At 41.5% G+C, this 22,368-nt stretch overlaps 1 protein-coding gene across 2 annotated transcripts in view; it reads left to right on the top strand.

The window, feature by feature from the left end:
• The window catches only part of LOC122560484, a 429,307-nt gene that overhangs the window by 63,131 nt on the left and 343,808 nt on the right, over nt 1-22,368 (top strand). For both annotated transcript variants that reach the window (XM_043711128.1, XM_043711129.1), the window contains exons 6-8: nt 1,605-1,742; nt 2,779-2,968; nt 5,614-5,753. In XM_043711128.1, the coding sequence (XP_043567063.1) occupies nt 1,605-1,742; nt 2,779-2,968; nt 5,614-5,753 (468 nt within the window). The remainder of the gene's footprint in view (nt 1-1,604; nt 1,743-2,778; nt 2,969-5,613; nt 5,754-22,368) is intronic.

The following is a 22,368-nucleotide window of genomic DNA, read 5'->3' as shown; positions in this document are numbered from 1 at the left end:
TCCCGACCTCTCCGCCCCCACCCCCGTCTGACCTATCACCCTCACCTTGACCTCTTTCCACCTATCACATTTCCGACGCCCGTCCCCCAAGTCCCTCCTCCCTACCTTTTATCTTAGCCTGCTGGACAAACTTTCCTCATTCCTGAAGAAGGGCTTATGCTTATCCTGAAGAAGGAGAAACGTCGATTCTCCTGTTCCCTGGATGCTGCCTGACCTGCTGCACTTTTCCAGCAACACATTTTCAGCTCTGATCTCCAGCATCTGCAGACCTCACTTTCTCCTTGAAGATTGATACTCCACTTCACCATTTCTAATATATATTTGACTCATTTGGGTCAAGCTCCTGGGTGCAGAATTCTGCTACTAGAGGTTTTAAAAAAAAGTAACAAGGCTTCTTTGCTCCCAAGTCTGAGAGTTATTCAGAAAATGCAGTAATGTCTGATGGTTAACCAACTTTGCTGTCACTGCCATGAATCTGTGTTCTCATTTGACTAACATTCCTGCAGACCGCATTATGTTGCATTTCTCTTTATGTTGAGGCATGTATATTTTTGTTGAGTAACAAATTGCTACATTTATACTATGAAAAATCCCACATTACAAGCGAAGTAAAGCATAAAAGAAGCTCCTAGATGTTTGAGCGAATTTTCAGGAAATGAATTCAAACTGTACTGCAGGCTGTCCGAAAGAGCTCCTTCAGAATCAGTGGTGACTGATGAGGAAACGTTAAGATTGAACCCAGGAAGAAACCAGGTTACAGCCTCCCTCGCACTGTGTGAGGTCATTAGAACATAACGGCCTCGATTGTTTCCTTGAGGTTTACTGGTGCGAAGCATGACTGAGTCTCACAGATATGTGTACAGCTTTTAACAGATTACGTTTGCAATGGGAGACTTAGAAAGAAATGAAAGCACTCTGCTGTTGCATGAAGTTCAGCGACAACTTGTTATCGACACATTGGCTACATGTGAAAATGTCATCCTCAGAGCCCTCCACAAATCGAATTCCACATTTAAGGGACTGTGCGGACTGTGAGCTGGCTGAATGTTGTCTGACTTAAATATGCAGCTTTTCCATGTGGCCTTAGTGCTGTCTCTGATCCAGCAACCATAACAATATCAAAGATTTACCCAGTGCCTTGAACATCTATAAACCTCTTCACTACCGCTTCTTGTTACTGTGCAAGGAAAACCGATAATGCTCAAAGATGTGCAGGTTACGTGGATTGGCCATGCTAAATTGCCCATAGTGTCCAGGGATGTGCAGATTACGGGAATAGGGTAGGGGGTAGGCCTGGGTCTGTGTGGACTTGATGGGATGAATGGCCTGCTTTCACACTGTAGGGATTCTATGATAATTAGCCAAGAAGGGATAATTAATGGAGTAAGGAATGCAACAGGATGCAATGAGATTGAGAGGTGCAGACAGAACAACTTAAAGTTCACTTAATTTCTCTGCAAAATATAATGAACTATATAAGACGTAGGAGAATGTCTTAGTTTAATTGTTTTAACAACATTTTGGGACATATCGGTCAGCGCTAACTACTACAATAAATACTGTTCTATATTCATAGCTCTTTGTCTTTAATACTTTTTCTACAGGTGGATATTTCAGGGAAGTGTTTGTCCGTGTATAAGGTGCAAGGTTCCCTTCTTGTGAAGTCTAAGGATTTGAACCGTTGTTCCTTACGTGCTACGGCTGTCACTTCATTGCAGTCAGTACTTCTACCTGATTCTACAGTAAGCAAAACCACTCATAACATCCATTAAAGTTCATGTGACCGTTCTCTATCACCGTCAAAATGGGAACACTCTATTTTACCTGGTCCAATGTCAGTTGATAGATCAATAAATTAATTAACTTTTGAATGATTCTAATGAGAATTGAGATGAACTATAACAAAGTAATTGTTCTAAAAAATAATCAATTAAAGAGTCAGCTTTTCATTATCAAATGACCAAGGCATTTGCAAACATTATTGCAGGTACCTTAAATCAGATAAGTACAGAACTCAAACATGGTTAGAAAGGGGCCCAAAGTTGAATCCTGTTATCTTCAATTCATCATACAAGAATCTAGAATTTGAAAGAGAATGCCACTTTACACACTGAGGTGAGGTTACTGACTGAGACCATGGTTGTCATGGTCATAAAGTTGGAGCTGGTAATCGTCAATTGCAGTTAGCCAATTCACCTGAAATCTCATTGATCAGGGTGTTGATATGGAAAAGGCAGCAGGGTTTGGCTGCTTCTATAACCCTTTCTCAATGAAAGAAGCGCAATGTGTACTGAAATCAGCTTGGGGGGGGGGGGGGGCGTGACATAGTGGTTCAGTGGTTAGCACTGATGCCTCACAACGTCGGGGACCTGGGTTTGTGTCCGCATTGGACAACTGTCTGTGGAGTTTGCACATTCTCCCTGTTTCTGTCTGGCTTTCCTCCAGGTACTCCGGTTTCCTCCCACAGTCCAACAATGTGCAGTTTAGGTGGATTCACCATGCTAAATTGCCCTGGAGAGTCCAGGGATATGCAGGCTGGGTGACTTATGGGAAATGCAGGGTTACAGGGACGGGGTAGGGTCTAGGTGTGAGTGGGTTGCTTTTCGAAGGGTTGGGGTGGACTAAAAGGGCCTAATAGCTGCTTACAGACTGTAGGGATTCTACACTTGTATGTCTGGTGTGTGAAAACCAAAATTATGATTATAAAAACAAGTATATTTGTACCTGAAAGAAGTGGAGAGGATTAAGCCTCTCTAATGTTTCATTGTTTTCACGTAGGCCCATCAACAGATCCTGGATTCACATCTAGAATGCGTACAGAGCTATAAAGATGGCACCGTAGAAATGGCCATTTGCAATGAGTCAAATGTCTTTCAGCCTTTCTCCAAAGGAGGAAAAGGGGCAAAGACAGAGATTCTCACTACACTCAAATTCCTAAAAAAAGAGGAAGCAGTATTCAAGCCCAGAGGTGAGTCAGAAGTACTGAACCCAAATCCGAATTCTGCAATAATTTGTAATCCCAGTGTTAACCATGTTGGCATGGACTTGAGTGGCTGCCGCATGTGCTGGCAAACAGTGTGTTGGTCACCAAGTATGTGCCTGTTAGCTTTGTAAATGTTTACTAGCATGAGTAAACTAAATGCACATGTTCCATGCTAGAACAACGACAGAGATAAGCTTAACTTTTCTGCCCGACATCCATTCTTCGATGGTTTAGCCCATTAGTTCCAGGCATTGCACTGTACAGTTGAGGAGCAAAGTCAGTGTGAGTTGGACAAGTTGAGTGAGTGGGCAGATGAAGTGTAATGTAAGTAAATATGAGGTTATTCATTTTCATAGCAAAATCAAGAAGGAAGGTTATTTTCTAAATGTTGATAGATTGGGAAAGGGAGATGTGGGATGAGACCTGATGTCTGCTAAAAGTAAGTGCAGAAGGTGGTGAAGGAGGCAAATGGTATGTTGACCTTCATAGCGAGAGGATTTGAGGACAGGAGCAGGGATGTCTTCATGCAATAGTACTGGGCCTCAGTGAGATCACGCCTGGCGCATTGTGTGCAACTTTGGTTTCCTTATCTAGGAAGGATGCTCTGGCTGAAGAGGGAGTGGAGTGCAGGTTTACCAGCTTGATTATTGGGCTGACTGGAATGATGAATGAAGAGACACTGAATTTATTAGAACTACATTCAATGGAATTTCAAAGAATGAGGGGAGTTCTCAAAGAAACCAATAAAATTCTAACAGGACGCAGAAGGATAAATGGCGAAAGGGGTTAAAACAATCTTAACAAATCGTTAATAATCTGTTCTTATTAAATGCCTTCTGTATTGTACATTGTACAATACTAAATATAGAAAGCCGCAAAGTAATATTGAAGGCAAAATCACTGTTGACCGGAGTAATTCAACAAGTGCGGTGAGTACTCATCATACGATGGGATTAGGTTGTTTTAAACTTTGGGTTTGTTCAGACAATAGTGACACATTTAGAATCATAGAGTCACAGAGATGTACAGCATGGAAACAGATCCTACGGTCCAACTTGTCCATGCTGACCAGATATCCCAAACTAATCTAGTCCTATTTACCAGAATTTGGTCCATATCCCACTAAACCCTTCCTATTCATATACCCATTCAGATGCCTTTTAAATGTTGTCATTGTACTAGCCTTCACCATTTCTTTGGCAGTTTATTCCACACCCACTTTGTGAAAAGGTTGCCCCTTAGGTCCCTTTTAAATCTTTCCCCTCTCATCTTAAACCTACACTCTCTAGCTTTGCGCTCCCTTTTCCTGGGAAAAAGAACTTGGCTACTTGCCCTATCCACGCCCCTCATGATTTTATAAACTTTTATAATGTCACCCCTCAGCCCCCAACGCGCCAGGGAAAACAGCCCCAGCCTATTCAGCCTCTCCCTATTGCTCAAACTCTCCAAACCTGGCAACATCCTTGTAAATCTTTCCTGAGCCCTTTCAACTTTCACAACATTCTTCCAAATGACTTCAGGGACAATGAGACACTTGGTTCAGACTTGAGAACTGGGCAGAATTGTGCAAATGGCTGCTTCCCAATGGCAGTAAGTTGTTAACAGTGGATTCAAGACAAACAAAGAACACCTATTTTGAATGGTTTAATGTCTCCTTTGCACACTGGTAAATTAGATTGCACATTTGTGAACAAGCCATCAGCAAATGAGAAACACATGCCTTCAGGTTAAAGGTGACATGCAGCAGGCAAGGGGGTCTTCCTTGTAGTAAGAACTGCTGCTCTTATATGGAGAACTTGTCTGGACCAGAAGGGAGAAGGCTGAGCAATTACATTGAGCAAATCTTATCAATAGCTACTCTGATAAGGCCCCTCAGAATCTCGTATGTTTCAGTAACCTCACCCCTCATTCACCTAAAGTACAGGTCTAACCATGTTTATGTTTATCCATTCTTTATAAATTAACCCCTTCATCCTAGGATTCAGCCTACAGAAATCCTATTTGCGCTGCCTTCAATGTTAGTACATCCTTTCTTAAATACAGGGACTAAAACTGTACACAATACTCCAGGTATGGCCTCACTAACACTTTGTACAGTTGTAACAAGACTTCCCCATTTTGTAAAATCCAATCCCTTTGCAACAAAGGCCACAATTCAATTTGTCGTCTTAATTACTTGCTGCACCTGCCTGCTAACTGTTTGTGTTACGTGCACAAGAACATTCAGACCCCTTGGTGTTGCACTTTATGGAGTCCCTCTCTCCATTTTAATAATAGTTGCTTTTGATTTTTCCCTGCTAGGGTGCATGATCTCACACTTTCCTACATTAAATTCAGTGTCGTTAATTTTGTCCAATGTGTGTTCCTTCTCCGACATTATAAAATCAGATAATCTGGTTCATCACATTGTTATTTCTGAGAACTTGCTACATGGCCATTACATTCCCTGCATTTCAACAATGACTACACTGTTGACTGTAAAGTGCTTTGAGAGATTGGGAGCTATCGAAGTGGAAGACCATTTCTTTTATACAAGTAGAAGGAAATGGAATTCTGGACTTTGTTGGTGTGTCACAGGCTGTGGTTTAATTCTTGGCATTCTGTAAATCAGCATTTGTATTTCTTAACAGTGGAGTTGAAGGCATTCCACCACAGCACTCTATTGTTTGAGAGAGAGAGTGGCGAAGATAAAAAGGCAGGATCTTCAAGTGCAGAGCAAGTCGCGGAGACTGTGAGACAGCTCTGCATTATCAAGGGCATGACTTTTGAGGTAAGTCATGTTTTGCATTCTCTTAGGTCTGCAGAGAGGTAATGATGAGTGCATTAACTTTCTGAAAGGCTGGAACTCATCGTTTGAGAACCAGGGGCACAACTCTAAAATGTTTTGCAAATTAAGCAAGTGTGAGGTGAGGAAAAATCACATTCACTCAGTGAGTAGTTAGGGTATTGAATGCATTGTCTGGAACTGTAGTGAAGATAGGTTCAGTTAAGTCATTTAAGAGGCATTGGATGGAAACAATGTGCAGGTAAATATAGGAGTGTAACACGAAGTTGAAATGCTTAGAGAGCCAGTACAGACATGATGGGCTGAATGGTTTGTTTCAATTCCATGACAGCTATGTTGACCATCCTTGAAAGCACTGCTGGAAGGGCGCATACAAAGCAAGGAGCAGTTTTGGAAAACCTAAATGGACAAGCTAGCAACTTGCTGAAAAAGTGCAGGTCTGATCCTGAGATGAACAAGTCCAGAAACCGTGTTTAAATGATGCCATATTTACAAGATTATAACACACCTAAAGAGCGCTAGAGGTCTAGAACATATATTTTGTTTTTTTTTTGCCTGTTTTGGAGGATTTTTTTTCAATAGTTGTCCTGCGCAGAACACAGAGTCATAGAGCTGTACAGCACGGAAGTAGACCCTTTGTTCCAACCCATCCATGCCGACCAGATATCCCAACCCAATCTAGTCCCACCTGCCAGCACCCGGCCCATATCTTTCCAGACCCTTCCGACTCATATACCCATCCAGATGCCTTTAAAATGTTGCAATGGTACCAGCCTCCACCACTTCCTCTGGCAGCTCATTCCATACACGTACCACCCTCTGCATGAAAAAGTTGCCCCTTAGGCCCTTTTATATCTTTTCCCTCGCACCCTAAACCTATGCCTTCTAGTTCTGGACTCCCCTACCCCAGGGAAAAGACCTTGTCTATTTACCCTATCCATGCCCTTCATGATTTTATAAACCTCTATGAGGTCACCCCTGGCCTCCGACGCTCCAGGGAAAATAGCTCCAGCCTGTTCAGCCTCTCCCCATAGCTCAAATCCTCCAACCCTGGCAGCATCCTTGTAAATCTTTTCTGAACCCTTTCAAGTTTCACAACATCCTTCCGATAGGAAGGAGACCAAAATTGCCCACAATATTCCAAAAGTGGCCTAACCAATGTCCTGTACAGCTGCAGCATGATCTCCCAACTGATATACTCAATGCTCTGACCAATAAAGGAAAACATACCAAATGCATTCTTTACCATCTTATCTACTTGTGACTCTACTTTCAAGGAGCTATGAACCCACACTCCAAGGTCTCTTTGTTCAGCAACACTCCTAGGACCTTACCATTTAGTGTGCTGCTCTGATTTGTTTTCCCAAAATGCAGCACTTTACATTTATCTAAATTAAACTCCATCTGCCACTCCTTGGTCAAGTGGCCCATCTGATCAAGATCCCATATCCCATTGTAATCTGAGGTAACCTTCTTCGCTGTCCACTACACCTCCAATTTTGGTGTCTTAGAGTCATAGAGATGTACAGCATGGAAACAGACCCTTCGGTCCAACCCGTTCATGCCGACCAGATAGCCCATCCCAATCTTTTTATATCTTTCCCCTCTCACCCTAAACCTATGCCCTCTAGTTCTGGACTCCCCGATCCCAGGGAAAAGACTTTGTCTATTTATCCTATCCATGCCCCTCATAAAACCCCTAGAAGGTCACCCCTCACCCCTCTTTTCTGAACCCTTTCAAGTTTCACAACAGTGGCCTAACCAATGTCCTGTACAGCCGCAACATGACCTCCCAACTCCTGTACTCAATACTCTTACTAACTATACTTCCTATGCTGACATTCAAATCATTTATATAAATGACGAATCATTCATCCTTTTTATGATGTTGAGGTGTCTCTGTTGAACTGGAGTGGACAAAGTCAGAAATCACATGATACCAGGTTATAGTCCAACAGGTTTATTCGAAATTGGAAGCTTTCAGCGCAGCGCTGCAAAAGCTTTTGATTTTTGATAAACCTGTTGGACTATAACTTGGTGTCATGTGACATTTGATTTTATCCTTTCAAGTTGCAGTCAGGTATCTGAAAGAGTTTGTTGACATTAATGCACACTAGCAGCAATATCTCTTATAAGAATAATTACAAATATTAACTAATGACACCATTTTAATAGGCTCACAGAAACAAACTCAAAGTACTTGTTTTTAAAATTTAAAACATTGCTATAGTATTGTGCACATGTACAGTGGACAGTAATTGGTGGTGCCTCAGTTACAAATGCTTATTTATGAAATTTTAATAAATCAGTGAGTCAGAGATCTATAGCACAGAAAAATGCCCTCTGACTCATTGAGTCAGTGCTGCTCCAAAACAGCCATCGAACTATTCTTATCCCATTTTCAGCACAAACCAGTATATTATGAAAATAGTATTTTATAATAGTCTCAGGGATAAACAGCGAATTAAAGTACTATTCATTTAATTTTCAATATTCATTTTAATATTGTAAGCAATAATAATTGGCAGTGCAATGCTTCCATCAGACTGATACAAATGCTTAATAAAAACTGAAAGAACTGCGGACACAAGAAGTCAGAAACTTAAACAGAAATTGCTGGTGAAGCTCAACAGGTCTGGCAGCATCGGTGCAGAGAAATCAAAGTAACATTTTGAGTCCAGTGACCCTTCCTCACAAGAATCCTCTAAGGAAGAGCCACTTGACCTGAAATTCTCTCCTCAGATCCTGCCAGATCTGCTGAGCTTATCCAGCAATTTCTCCAAATGCTTGATCCCTGCCCTTTTCCCACAGTCACTTTAAATTTATCCTGTTGATTTAAATTTGTTTTGCATTTGAAAAACAATGCATTCAAAATAATCAGTAGAACTATAAAACTGTTTTCTTTGGTACTATACAAATTTGAGTTAAGTAACTTTGTATTAACCATATCCTACCGACTAAACGTAAAGTTCTGTTGTATTATATTGGAGAACATGGTTGCATGTTGCCACTAGCATCAAGGTTGGTTGGAGAGTGTGTTTCTGGAACTAGATTTGACATTTGCAGGAAGTGAGTTACAAGGCTTTTACTCTGTACGGTCATAGTATCATACAGCATGGAGACAAATCCTTTGGTTCAGCTCATCCATGCTGACCAGATATCCCAATCTCACCTCGTCTCACTTGCCAGCACTTGGCCCATATCATTCCAAATCCTTCTTATTCATATACCCAGCCAGATGCCTTTTAAACAGTCTAATTGTACCAGCCTCCACTGCTTCCTCAGGCAGATCATTCCATACATGCACGGTATGAAAAGATTGCCCTTCAGGTCCGTTTTCTATCACCTTAAACCCATTCCCTCTAGTTTCTAACTCCCCTGCCCTGGGAGAAAGACCTTGGCTATATATCCTATCCATGCCCCTCATGATTTTGTAAACCTGTATAAGGTCACCGCTCGGCCTCCGACACTCCAGGAGAAAAATCCCCAACCTATTCAGCCTCTTCCTATAACCCTGGCAACATCCTTGTAAATCTTTTCTGTACTCTCTCAAGTTTAATAACATCCTTCCTCTGGCAACCAGAATTGTACGCAGTATTCCAAAGATGGTCTCACCGATGTCACATTGTGGCCAGACAGGACAACCCAATGCCTAAACTCAATGCACTGACCAATTAGGGCAAATGTACCCAACACCACCTTCATCACCCTGTCTACCTGCTACTCCACTTTCAAGGAACTATGCATGCCCCTTAATCTCCCATGACTGAGTGTTCAGTTGAAATATACCCTCAGGTGAAGTGGGATTAGTGGGAATGGAGTGGTGAAAAAGGACGCACAAACGTAATTTCATCCATCTTTTCAAGTAATAACATTTTGTGGTATTATTTTACAATAGTCTGATGTCAGGTTCTGTTCAGAGTTACAAACAACCTGAAAGAAGTCCAGTGGAATCTCTCTGCAGCAATAAGTGTCCTAGAGTCAGGAATTGGCACTGAATGTGATGCCCACCGAGCAGGGGGATTGCCACGTGCAATTACATGGTAGTTAGCCAAAGTCGAAGGGCAGAAGGAGGGGCAGGAAGTCTTCCCTTACTTCCTGGTGGCTAAAATCTGGCTGCCATATTGAAGTGCAGCAATTCACACCCTGCAAGCCAGTGGTCTCATTCCACCCATCAGAGAGGAAGAGTTTGAACTTGAACACACTTGAACATGCGTGCGCGCCCGCCACCCCCTCGTCTCTGACCTTCTCCCATCACCCTCAGCCCTTCATCCATTATCTTAACTCTGCCTTCTGTGATTCCTGAGCCACCTACCATGCCTCTTGATTAACCTTTCTACCCAGAGCTGACTCCATCATCACTGACATGCCAACCGTTGACCTCAATCTCCCTCTATCACCTTTAATTACTCTCAACTCTTGCCCCCAATTTCACCATTGAGCCCTTGATCTCTTCTCAATCATGCTTCTGTGCTGACTGACTTTCTGTCTATTTAGCACCGGCCGTCTGTCTCTCACAACCATCCTGAGGGTCGTTCTGGCCCGACCTCCCTCCTTCGCTCAGCCATACCCTGACCTCCCTGGACAGCGCCACACAGGCCACTGTAGTGGCTGAACTACTGTTTCCTTGTTGCACTGAAGAGTATCCCACCTAAACCTAGCCCCCTTACCCTGTAACCCTGCATTTCCCATGGCTAGCCCACCTGGTCTGCATATCCCTGGACACTATGAGCAATTTAGCATGGCCAATCCACCTAACCTAGCCATCTTTGGATTGTCGGAGGAAACCAGAGCACTTGGAAGAAACCCATGTGGAAATGGGGAGAATGTGCAAAACTCCACACAGACAGTCGCCCGAGGGTGGAATCGAACCCGGGTCCCTGGTGCCGTGAAGTAGCAGTGCAAACCACTGAGCTACTGTGCTGCGTAGCCCTCTTTCCTGACCAGGACTCGAACCTAGGCCGTGATTTCAGTGAAGTTGCTGAATCCCAAATACCAGGGAAGACCATTTACATTCATTGCTTGCTAATTTTCACCCCACAGTCCTGAAAATTGACATTTCATATATGACACAGTTCATCTCCTGCTCCTAGAACCTTGACAAGATCCCAGCCTTGGAGTTTCCTCTGGAGGTTGAGGGACTGAGATGCTGACTATCACTACCACTGGTGGGAAGTTGTAATTGCAGAGTGATCACTTTACACTGACAGTTTCCAGTGGAAATGTACATTCAGGAATTTATAATGGAAAAATTGACACAGAACTGGCTCAGACCTTAAAATGGGAAGGAGGTGGAAATATAGTATGCATGGTCAGCTGTAAATTTTTAAACATATTACCAGGCAAGCCACAGGGGTAAAGATGCACCTCAATTGTCAGGGAAGATTGAGAAAGGGAGTTCAGTAACTTTTAGATTATGGGAGTGAATTTCATTGTGCAAGCTCCTAACTGGCTGCTGGATCTTTGGAGGATTGACTGAAAGCAAAGTTACCTGCGTAACTTGTAAGTGGAGTTTCTGCTTACAGTGACCAATTGGAAGGGCCCAGGGAAATTTAGAGTGTAAATCAGACTTGCATAGATTGGCAACAGAAAGACCATCTTGTGTAGTAGAGAAATTCCAGAGAAACCGATGGGGAGGTTGGAATGTTAAATTTTAGACAGTTTTGTACTGTCTTCATTTCTAATCCCTTGTATTATATTGTTTAAAGGTTTAACAGAGATTGTCTATCAATGAGAGAAAAAGAAATCTCAATGCATTAAGTTTGACTGATTTAAGTGTTGCAATTCTGTAGAAAATAGAGGTTGCATTTCTGCATTCTGGTGATATGAAAAAAAAAGTGCTAATACGCAATATAAAAGTAGAAACTGCACCATTAATCAAATTCCTTTTACATTGGTATTTGACTGCAGAGATTCACAGCCTCTGAGATTCAATGGTTAATATTTCATTGATAGCATATGCTGACTTGCAGCAATTTCTATCCCTTTTTTTAAGCAGAAATAAATTCTCAAATTATTCCATATTTGAAGTAGTGTTTAAACCGCCAGGAAACAGAAATATTTTGATTATTTATTAAGGGAGATTTTGTCTCCACACTGACTGACAACTTGCGTTTGTGTGGCAGAGGTGAGAGGGCAGTGTTCGAAGTCATTGGAATGTGCATTGATGTGCGCTATATCATTGCCAACGTCTGTGTTAGACAGTAGACATGGCACAATTTTGTCGTTGCAAACAAAACAGCGGTCTGTTGTTAGTAGGTAAAGCAAGCAGAATAGCCATTCTTCAACCAAGCAGTCACAGAAAGTCACACAGCACAATGGAGAAGCTTGAAAAGACACACACCCCTTTGTGGGTGTCAGGCTGGGCTCAGGCTTTCAATGAGAATAATGAATTATTCTCACAAAACTCCCAGTGTCAGTAAGGCTTTGAGTATACATTAAAAGGCATTTGGAGCAGGCTCCAGAGGCTTCGCACTAGAATATTGATCAGACCAAACAAAAGGAGGCAAGATAAGAAAGTGTGCTTTTGTTTCAAGTGGAAAGATTAATCAAGCTAATTGTAAAAGATTTATAAACCAAGCAGAAACTGATGCCTGCACTGTTTGCGAATGGTATTTGAAACATGTAATATGAAAACGCAGAGTTCCTGAATTACCACACGGGGTTTTCACTGATTTGTGGTATCTTTTAAAATAATTATTTCTCTGACGCTGCACTTTTTTCCCCACTAAATTTAAGGTAGAAACTCAGGAAATTCTTGCAGACGATCCAGGACTTCGGCAGTAGTTTTCAAAGTCTTCCTCCTCCAAATGACGGTGCGTTTGGATAGAGTGAGAAGCAGATATTTCAGAAAGTTTGGGTAGAAACTTTACTCAACAATCCCCCGCCTCCCTAACCAATGGTTCTGCCCCTAGTTTGATACAGACTGCCTCACTTTACAGGGTGCTTACCCTGTCAAGCAGGCTGATGTAAGAGCAGTAAATCTGGGGAGAAATGTTTGTACATGCTGTGGAAATAAAGTCTGCAGATTCACTGTGCTCAGCAAAACCCACACATCCAAGGTCTCCCCACTGTAACTCCTGTTAAGATCCTAATTGTTGTTACTACTGGACAAGTCAGATCCCAGAGTTAAATCAGGCATGATAGATCATTTTTTTAATCTTAATTTAATTTCACTGAAACTTAAGTATGACAAGCTACAGATTTGGTTTTAACAATAAACCAGAAGAAAAACAAACCAAGCTATCTAAATAGAGTACTGTTTGAAAAGGTTTCAAGATAAATTATTTTCTATCGTTTAATGCCATCACTTTGCAGTTGATCAAAATCCAGAGAAGCCTCCTATCATGTCTGTTTTATAGCTTGACTTAACTACTTCTCAGTTTTTGTCCTGTGAGCTGAGAAGTACTGTCCCAAGGATATTCACACAAATGTGAGCGTAGTCTTTCTCAGTCTTTTAATTCTAACCAACACTCCTGACCTGGAAGTTTCACAAACCACATTCTTTACTGAGGTAACTTATTTCCTTTGCTTTTCAGGAGAGACTGTAATTGTGTCTGGGCCCAGTCAGGTTTCCTTCAAACTATACCCAAAAACATTTTAATGACTTTTTAAAAAAAAAAACTTGCTTATTCTAGTTTCTGCTACTGTTAATGACTTAAAGCTTTCCCTCTCTTGTAAACCATCACAGTATCAATAAATGACCATTTACATTCAGGGATCATTGTAGTTACCTGTTCCTTGACACAGATTGGTTTAAAATATGTTTACCAAAAAGACTGGCCTAATTAATTTAACTCTATTTGAAAAACTAAACTAACACTCACATGCCACTAATTTGAAATCTGAACTTGAAAAACAAATTAAATCACACATCTCTTCTCTGTTCCATTCTTTCAAACCTTACCCTAATAAACAAAGAGCCTTTGGTCATCTGTATTCGATTCCCATTTCTAATCTTAGACTGACTATCCGGTTTGAGCTAAATATTATATAAGACACAGAGAATTGTGTCCAATGACTGCACACTCCCTATGATGGTGAATGTTATTCCATTTGGAACCTTCCCAAAGTCACAACTGGGTCAGCTGGTTAGCTCGCTGGTATCATGTTTTGATTCTCTTCAAATATCGAAGGATGGTCTTGTGTTTATTTATTTTTTTCATGGAATGTGCGAGCTCCATGGCAAGACCAGTTTTTTGTTGCCATTGAGCTGAATGGCTGTTTGGGTCATTTCAGGAGGTTAAAGATGTAGGAACGGAAGGAGATTGCACATCCCATCAAGCCTATTCCATCATTCGATGCAATCGCAGCTGATCTGATAATCCTAAACTCCATTTTCCTGCCTTTTCCCCCCATAACTATTGATTCCTTTACTGATTTTAAAAAATCTATTTAAGCGATGAAAAAAGCTAATGACCTAGCCTCGGCACCCCTCTGCGGTAAGGAATTCCACAGATTCACTCTCCTCTGAGAGAAGACATTCCTCCTCATCTCTGTCTTAAATGTGTGACTCCTTATTCTGAGATTATGCCTTCTGATTTTAAACTCTCCCACAAGGGGAAACCATCTCCCTGTATTGGCCCTGTTGAGTTGTCAGATTGTATGTTTGAGTAAGATTTCCTCTCTCTGTTCTAAATTCCAATAAGTAGAGGTCTAATCTATTCAACCTCTTCCCCCATATGGTAGTCCCTCCATATGTGGGTTCAGCCTAGTGAACTTTCTCTGGACTGCCTTCAATGCCAGTATAGATAAGGGGCCCCACATCTGTTCACAGTATTCGAGCTGAGGTCTGATTGGTGTCTTGTATTGGTTTAGCAAAACCTCCCTCCTATTACACTCCATTCCCTTTGAAATGAAGGCAAATATTCCAGTCTCCTTCTCTATTACCTGCTGAACCTGGTTCTAGCTTTTTATTATTCATGGATGGGGACTCCTTAAATCCCCATTTTTGTAGCTTTCTTAAGCGTTGTGGGTCTGGAGTCACATGTGGGCCAGACCAGGTAAGAATGGCAGATTTCCTTCCTGAAAGGAATGTCATTGAGGGTTGTGCATATGTGAAATGCACTGCCAGAGGAAGTGGTAGATACAACATATAGTTGCAACATTTAAAAGACATTTGGACAGGTACATGAATAGTAAAGGTTTAGAGGTATATGAGCTAAATGCAGGCAGTTGGGGCTAGTTTAGTTTGGAAAACTTGGTCGACTTTGACAAATTGGATCGAAGGGTCTGTTTCCATGCTGTATGACTTGAAGACTCTAGTGAACATGATAGGTTTTTACAGCAATCTATAGTTCCATGGTCAGCTTTACTGAAACTAACTTTAAAATGGTGATTGATTAATTGAATTTAAATTCGACCAGTTGCTGTGGTGGGATCTGAAATTTAAAACTGATGTTCCCACTTTATACAACCCCATCCTCCTTTATATTTTTATTGCATTTCAGTCCATGTTCCAATAATTAAACCAAATTGAACATTCCCAAATTGAGCATTACCAGATTGTTGATTTGTGAATCTGTGTATATTTCTTACCATTTTATTTTTGAAAGATGATTTACACAATTTTCTCAATAAACCCTCTCTTCACTGGAAGATAGTGTGGGGTAGGGTGGGGGGTGGGGGGAAGAGATGGTGTCAGTTGTCTAATCATAAATAAGCTGAAGCATTTTTAAAGGCAATAAATTCTCCTTTGGTTCTGATAGCTCAAACTTAAATAACGTGCTTAGACTGGGATTAAAAAAAAAAGTCCTGTCTCCACAGGATGCGAAGGCAGCTCTGGTTGCTGGTTTAAATTGAAGTAATATCGAGGTATTTACAAGGCACCTTTTTATTAGCTATAGGGATCTAGATGCATAGACTTAGGGTATATTTAGGCTGCAACTTGTGAATGGTTTCTTACAAATGATCGAGTCATTCATTGTAAATAGCCTTGTTAAATCAAGCAATCTTTCTGAAGGCGCCCTTGATAGCAAGTTAACTTCTTTTTCATTTCTTTCCAAAGATGGCAATGATTGTTAAGAACTGTATATCACAATTTGACATTTTTGAGAAAAAAAAATTTTTTGAAAGCTGTGGGATCCCAGTGCCAAACTTGGGACATTGCCTGAAAGATGGAATATTTGTCCCGACCTGTGAGCACGAAAGGATTATGACAGCCTGAATCAACTTGCCCTATTATTCTCAATTTGGTGGCACAAACTGTGAACGAGAACAGGAGAATTAGAAAAATAAGTGAGACCGTCCCACTAATGAAAGCAAGGAATCTAACATGATGCATTTACTGGCATTTCCTGGCATGAGATGAAGTGCTAAAACTGCAGGGAAGCAATTAAATTAAAATGTGTACACAGCGCCAGTTAAAACTGGGACTTGCTGATTTTGCTGGGCAACATATGAAGCAGCCAAATGTGGCTGGTTGTAGACTTACTGAGAAAGTGGAAGAAACACATTTTTAGAAAGTTAAACATCACACAACACCAGGTTATAGTTCAACAGGTTTATTTGGAAGCATTAGTTTTCAGAGTGCTTACTCCTTCATCCGAAAGCTAGTGCTTCCAAATAAACCTGTTGAACTATAACCTGGTGTTGTGTGATTTTAAACTTTGTCCACCCCAGTCCAATACTGGCACCTCCACATTCTGACATTTTTAGAAGTCATTGAAATCTGCAAAGTTTTCTTACTTTCGCAGAGTGGTGATCATTCATATTAATGCTGACTTCTCTTTTAGTAACATGAACAGTAAACCATTAATATCTTAATAATGTGACACCAAGGAGCCCACAGTAGTTCTGAAAGCCAGATTTTCTTTAAAGAAAATTTGCAGCCATTTTTCTGGTTTAAACCTCCCAGGTGCCAGTATAAAACATGATGGTGCATGAATTTTATTTCTATTTCTTCCTCAGCAGTATAGATGTCTCGAATATAATTGTGTAGATAATCTGTCCTTCTGTTACAAATGTGGGATCACTACCAATTCAGAGTGAAGTATGTAAGTTTCATGGCACAGAGAGACTGCGTGATCTGAGATTCTTTTAGATTCTTAACAAACACTAAAAGTGAAGCTGGATTATAACTGAATTATTCTACAACAGACATTCAAGACATCACTTTGTGACTACTGGTTTGAGGATTATGTAAAATACAATATAGCACAGGGACAGACCCATTAGCCCACCAAACCTCTACCGATTCTTAATCCATATTTAGACTTACTGCCCATATATGGTTCCTATCCTTCTGCTCGCCACCATTCATTTGTCTGTCAAGCTGCGCAACAAATGTTGCTAACATGACTGCTTCCATTGGCAGTGCATTCAAGACACCCACCACCCGCTGTGTGAAAACTTTTCCCTGCTCCCCCCCTCCCCCAAACATTCTGCCGTCACCTTGAACCTGTGCTCTCTTGTAGTTGACTTTTCCACCCTGGGAAAAAGTCTCTGCCTATCCACCTTATCTATGCCTCTTAAATTTTTGTAGACCTCCATCAGGTCGTCCCTCAGCCCCCATCTTTCTAGTAAAAGCAATCTGAGTTTATCCAACCTCTCCTCGTGACTAAAACCCTCCAGATCCGACAACATCTTGGTAAATCTTCTCTGCACCCTCTCCAAAGCATCCACATCCTTATGAGGCGATCAGAACTGCATGCAGTATTCCAAATGTGGCCCAACTAAAGGCTTATACAGCTGTAATGCACAATATCGATTACAGATCATTCTCACTTTTCTTTGACTTTGAAGTCAACAGATTGAGTTCTACCAAAAGGGAGTTCTGTGCAAAGTGCAATATGAGGATCTGTGATTTTTTTGCACTGAGTTGTCTGTTTTAGATGCCGCAGGCTGAATTCAGATACCCAAATGCAGACTGCAATTAAAGAACTGTCTGTTAATAGGGTGTATTCAATTAAAACCCTTCAGTGTCTGTGATAATGGGGAATATTTATGCCTGAAGGTATTTTGGTTATCCCTCTGCTTTTTGTGGCCTAATCAGCCCTAGACATGCCACATTATTTTCAAATATATGGTGGGCCAGTGACTGATCCCTTTCAAACTTCCCTGGGTTTTCTGTATTGAAGGTAGGTGAATGAAATGAATCACCAAGTTCACATATTTGGCAATTTGATTTAGTCTTTTTTGAATCTGCCTGCAAACATTTCCAGTGTGGCTCTCAGTCAGGCTTCAATCTTAACATAGACAACACAGGAAGGTGATCGTTCCCATTTTATTAATTCCGCTCCATACATGACTGTCTGAGTAATGAGCTGTGCTATTCATTTGTTTCCTGCAGTTAATGCCAAGTTTCCATCAGTGTTAAATACAGGTGCTTAATGACCCATGTTTTAAATAATCACAACCATAAAAAGAACTGTGTCCAAACGCATCACTTTATTTTACATGTTTAATCAAAACTTCCAGAACCAGAGGTCACAGTCTGTAGGAAACGTGGTAGGCCATCGAGGACTGAGATTTTGGGGGTGGCTCAGTGGTTAGCACTGCTGCCTCTCAGCACCAGGGGCCTGGGTTCAATTCCCACACTGTCTATTTGGAGTTTGCACATTCTCCCCATGTCTGTGTGGGTTTCCTCCAGGTGCTCTGGTTTCCTCCCACAGTCCAAAGATGTGCAGGTCAGGTGAATTGGCCATTCTAAATTACCCGTAGTGTTAGGTGCATTAGTCAGGGGTAAATGTAGGGGATTGGGTCTGAGTGGGTTGCTCTTCGGAGGGCTGGTGTGGACTTGATGGGCCAAGGGGCCTGTTTCCATACTCTAGGGAATCTTTTCTAATCGTAAGGAGAAATCACTTTAGTCAGAGAGTGGTGAACCCATGGAATTCTCTGCCACAAAGTGGTTGAGGCCAAAGTTTAGATTATTTTCAAGGAGTAGTTAGATATAGGAGTAAAGGGTATGGGGAGAAAGCAGGAGCAGGGTACTGAGTTGGACAATCCGCCATGATCATACTGAATAGCAGTACAGGCTGGAAGGGCTGAATGGCCTCCTCCTGCTCAGGTTTTCAATGCATCTTTTTCCATTTGGTTTGCGTTTTTCACGGAGAGTTAGCTATTGCTGATTTGATGACTACTGATTTTTGAGGTAATTTAGGATGTTTTGTAGTGTATTGTCATTCACAAGGAGATCTTATCTGGTTTCATTCCCGTCCTGAATGATCAAAATGGTGTCCTAAAGGAGGTTTACTGATGGTAGTGTTTGAATACAATGAAGAATTCCAGTCCCTTTAAACATTCTTTCTCATTTCACAAGTGTTGTCCCTTGTCTACTCAATCTTCATCCTAAAATGTTTCCCTTGGCAGTTTTTGCTAATATTAGTTTGCCTTTTTTCCTGCAGCACAGTGGTTAGCCTCACAGCTCCAGGGACCCAAGTTCGATTCCAGCCTCGGGTGACTAGAGTTTGTATGTTCTCCCCATGTCAACGTGGTTTTCTCCCACAGTCAAAGATGGATTTGCCATGCTAAATTGCCTCATAGTGTCCAGGGATGTGCAGGCTAGATGGATGGGAAATGTAGAGTTACATAGGGTGGGGCTTGGCCCTGGGTGGGAGTGGACTTGGGTGAAATGGCTTTTTTTTTTGCACTGTAGAGATTCTATGATTTTTCTCTCCACAAGACCCTAGTTTACTACGGTTTGAGCAAGAATTGAACCTGCACTGTTGAATCACACATGAGCCATCTAACCGTCTGAGCTAACCCTCTTTGTGCTGTACAGATCGCAGAACAAACAGATGTTCTATTATTAAAACTAATAACAGCAAATATAACTGAAGAGAATATCTCCACTGTCCCGTCCCTTAATATTTGTATTGTATTCCAGACCTGGAAACGTTGACGATACTTTTGTAGATGGCTTTTATGATAAATTATAGTGAGAAAAGAAACCATAATGAAATGACCAAACTGGAATGAATTTAGTGAATTTATTGCAACCTCCTGCATAAAACAAGTGAAAAACCAGACATGATGATCTTAGGTGGTCCCAACTTCTGAAAAGAATTCCTTTTGGGAATGTGAAACTGGTCAGGCATAATGTTCCTTGCTGGGGTTAACCCACCTTCTTTAACTGCAGCAGCCCATTGTAGTGTAGATATACCCACAGCACGACTGGGGAGGGAGTTCCAGGACTTTAATTCTGGAGTTTGCTCTTCCCATCATTTTCCCAAGAGGGGAAAATCCCATCCCAGAATCGTGTTTCCATGATGTGACTTCTGTGTGACCCTATAAATAAGAGTAAAAATATTTATTTAAACTTCCCACGCTGTGTCTCGCAGTGAATGTAAGAGATTACCGAAGTGTGTTGGAGTTAACGTAATCCTCTTGTTTTGATTTATTAGTGTGGATTAAAATATCATGCAGATAATAGGAAATTATGACGATTAACTTGATCAAATTGAGTAACTGTGTGCATCAGCGTTACAAAGGGAATCCCTGCACTAACTGGAACATCTCTGTATAGTGTGATAATTCTCACATTAGTCTGTATAATTAGTGAGGAGTATTTAAAGTTTGTGCCAACTTGCCTGGTCCAGTGATCGCTCTCACTTTTGCTCTCTCGCGCTCGCTCCCTTTAGTAGTTAAATAATCTATTATTCTGTTCAGATTAGAGTGGTGCTGGAAAAGCACAGCAGGTGAGGCAGCCATCCGAGGAGCAGGAAAATTGATGTTTCGGGCAAAAGCCCTTCATCAGGAATGGGCTTTTGCCCGAAACGTCAATTTTCCTGATCCTCGGATGCTGCCTGACCTGTGCTTTTCCAGCAACACTCTACTCCAGACTCTTGTTTCCAGCATCTGCAGTCCTTGTTTTTACCTATTTTTCTGTTAAGTTTTCCAGTAGAATTAAGTTAATTCCAATTCCTTTTCTCTTTTGATGTATTTGAACTATGAATAAAATATGTGTGCTTCAAATCTGGTAATCTAACCAATCTAAGGCATCTAGAACATAATGCCTGGCATTTACCTTTAAAATAAGAAAAAGTTAGCCTAGACCCTATCTTAATGTATTTCGATGGGGTTTGGTCTGGTCCATAACCATCTACAGGCAATTTATTTTGGTAGTTATCAACTTCAACCTAACATTCGTGCAGGAAACACTCAAAAGATTTGAACTGCTCTTACTCCTGGCTAACTATAAAACTAACTATCCCCAACTCACCCCTGACTACTACTCCCCCCAGACACCTAGCCACCCAAGACTTGGAACCTCAACCAACATGCCTCCATTGACAGCACAACAGTCCCTGGGGACCTGGCCCTACCCTCACTGACTTCCTGATCCACCCTATTCTGTCACACACTTACACACATCTCATTCTGTACTGCCTCACCCACTTGCCACCCTCCTTCACTCATTGGATACACACTCACCTTCCCTCAATAGTTGTCAAAATGGCTTTTGGGATCTTTCACATATGATTGACTGGAATGTGACAGTGGAAAGGCTCTCTGGGACAAACCATTGCTCTGCTGCCTGTGAGCTTTAGTATACTGCGTTCTGTTTTGATGGATCCTGCATCAACAATGCAGCCAGGGCGAAGTTCCCTCAAAGCCAGTGTGCAATTCCCTGTCTGCTCTGGGTCATGTGTTATGATTTCTGACCCTCAGTGGAAGAAGTGGGTCAATCATTTTAGAGCCTCCAAGCACCAATGTTAAGTGGAAGGGCATGGAGTGCAGGCAGGCAGGAGCTGGGGGAGGGGGCAGAATGAACTGGGGGGGATTGAGTTGGGGTTGGGCAGAGTGAGGAGTTGGGGGGCGGAGTGAGGGGCAGTAATACAGGCAGTGTGGATGGGTGGTGTTCCACTGCCTTTTCTCCCATTTTTGCTGAGGTAATGGAAGGGTTGCCCCGCGCAGGTTTGAATCCTGCCAACTACTCCAATATATGGAAGTTATTCTGACAGTTACATAGTTAACTTAGTGTTGCAATGCATGCCCAAGATCATGTTACAGGGCTCCAGTAACAGATAATTGTAGTGCATTGTAATAGGTTAGTTAAATCATTGGTAAATGAGCTAATGCTGAAGATGATGGTGGGGTAATGTAATAGGTTAAGTGTAATGTAGGGAACCAGTGTGGCAGACGATGATTAGTTTAGATAGACAAAGCAAACCAGCATGATTGGTTATGCTCATGTTATCCGATAAGCGCGGGAACAACATCTGTATAAACTGCAAAAGAAAAAAGAGCTTATGGGGAGTAAAGGAAGACATTTTGCTGGCTCCCACAACTTTGATTTTGCAAGATTAAAGTTTAATTTTGTGAAGGATTTTCTGCACTACCTGGTAATTTCTTTTATACAACATTGAGTGAATCATCCACAACAAGGTTTAACTTCTTTCCCGGTGTATTTACAAAATCAGTAAATGATGGTAGCTGCATTTAAATTCAAGCATGTGGTGTTTAATATCCAAACCACCAAGAATTAATAATGAGCAGTACATGAGTTAATGTGTACATTGATATTCCAAAGGGAATCACTACACTAACTGGGAACATCTTCATACAGTGCGATAATTCTAGGATCTGGTCTGTATAGTTGGTGAGGAACATTTTTAAACTTTGTGCCAACTTGCTCAGTCCAGTAGTTAATGATTTTCCA

Source organism: Chiloscyllium plagiosum, chromosome 21, assembly GCF_004010195.1.
Source record: "Chiloscyllium plagiosum isolate BGI_BamShark_2017 chromosome 21, ASM401019v2, whole genome shotgun sequence".
In the NCBI taxonomy this organism is placed as follows: Eukaryota; Metazoa; Chordata; class Chondrichthyes; order Orectolobiformes; family Hemiscylliidae; genus Chiloscyllium; species Chiloscyllium plagiosum.
The sequence above is the reverse complement of the archived record's forward strand: the minus strand, read 5'-3'. Positions and strand labels throughout refer to the sequence as shown.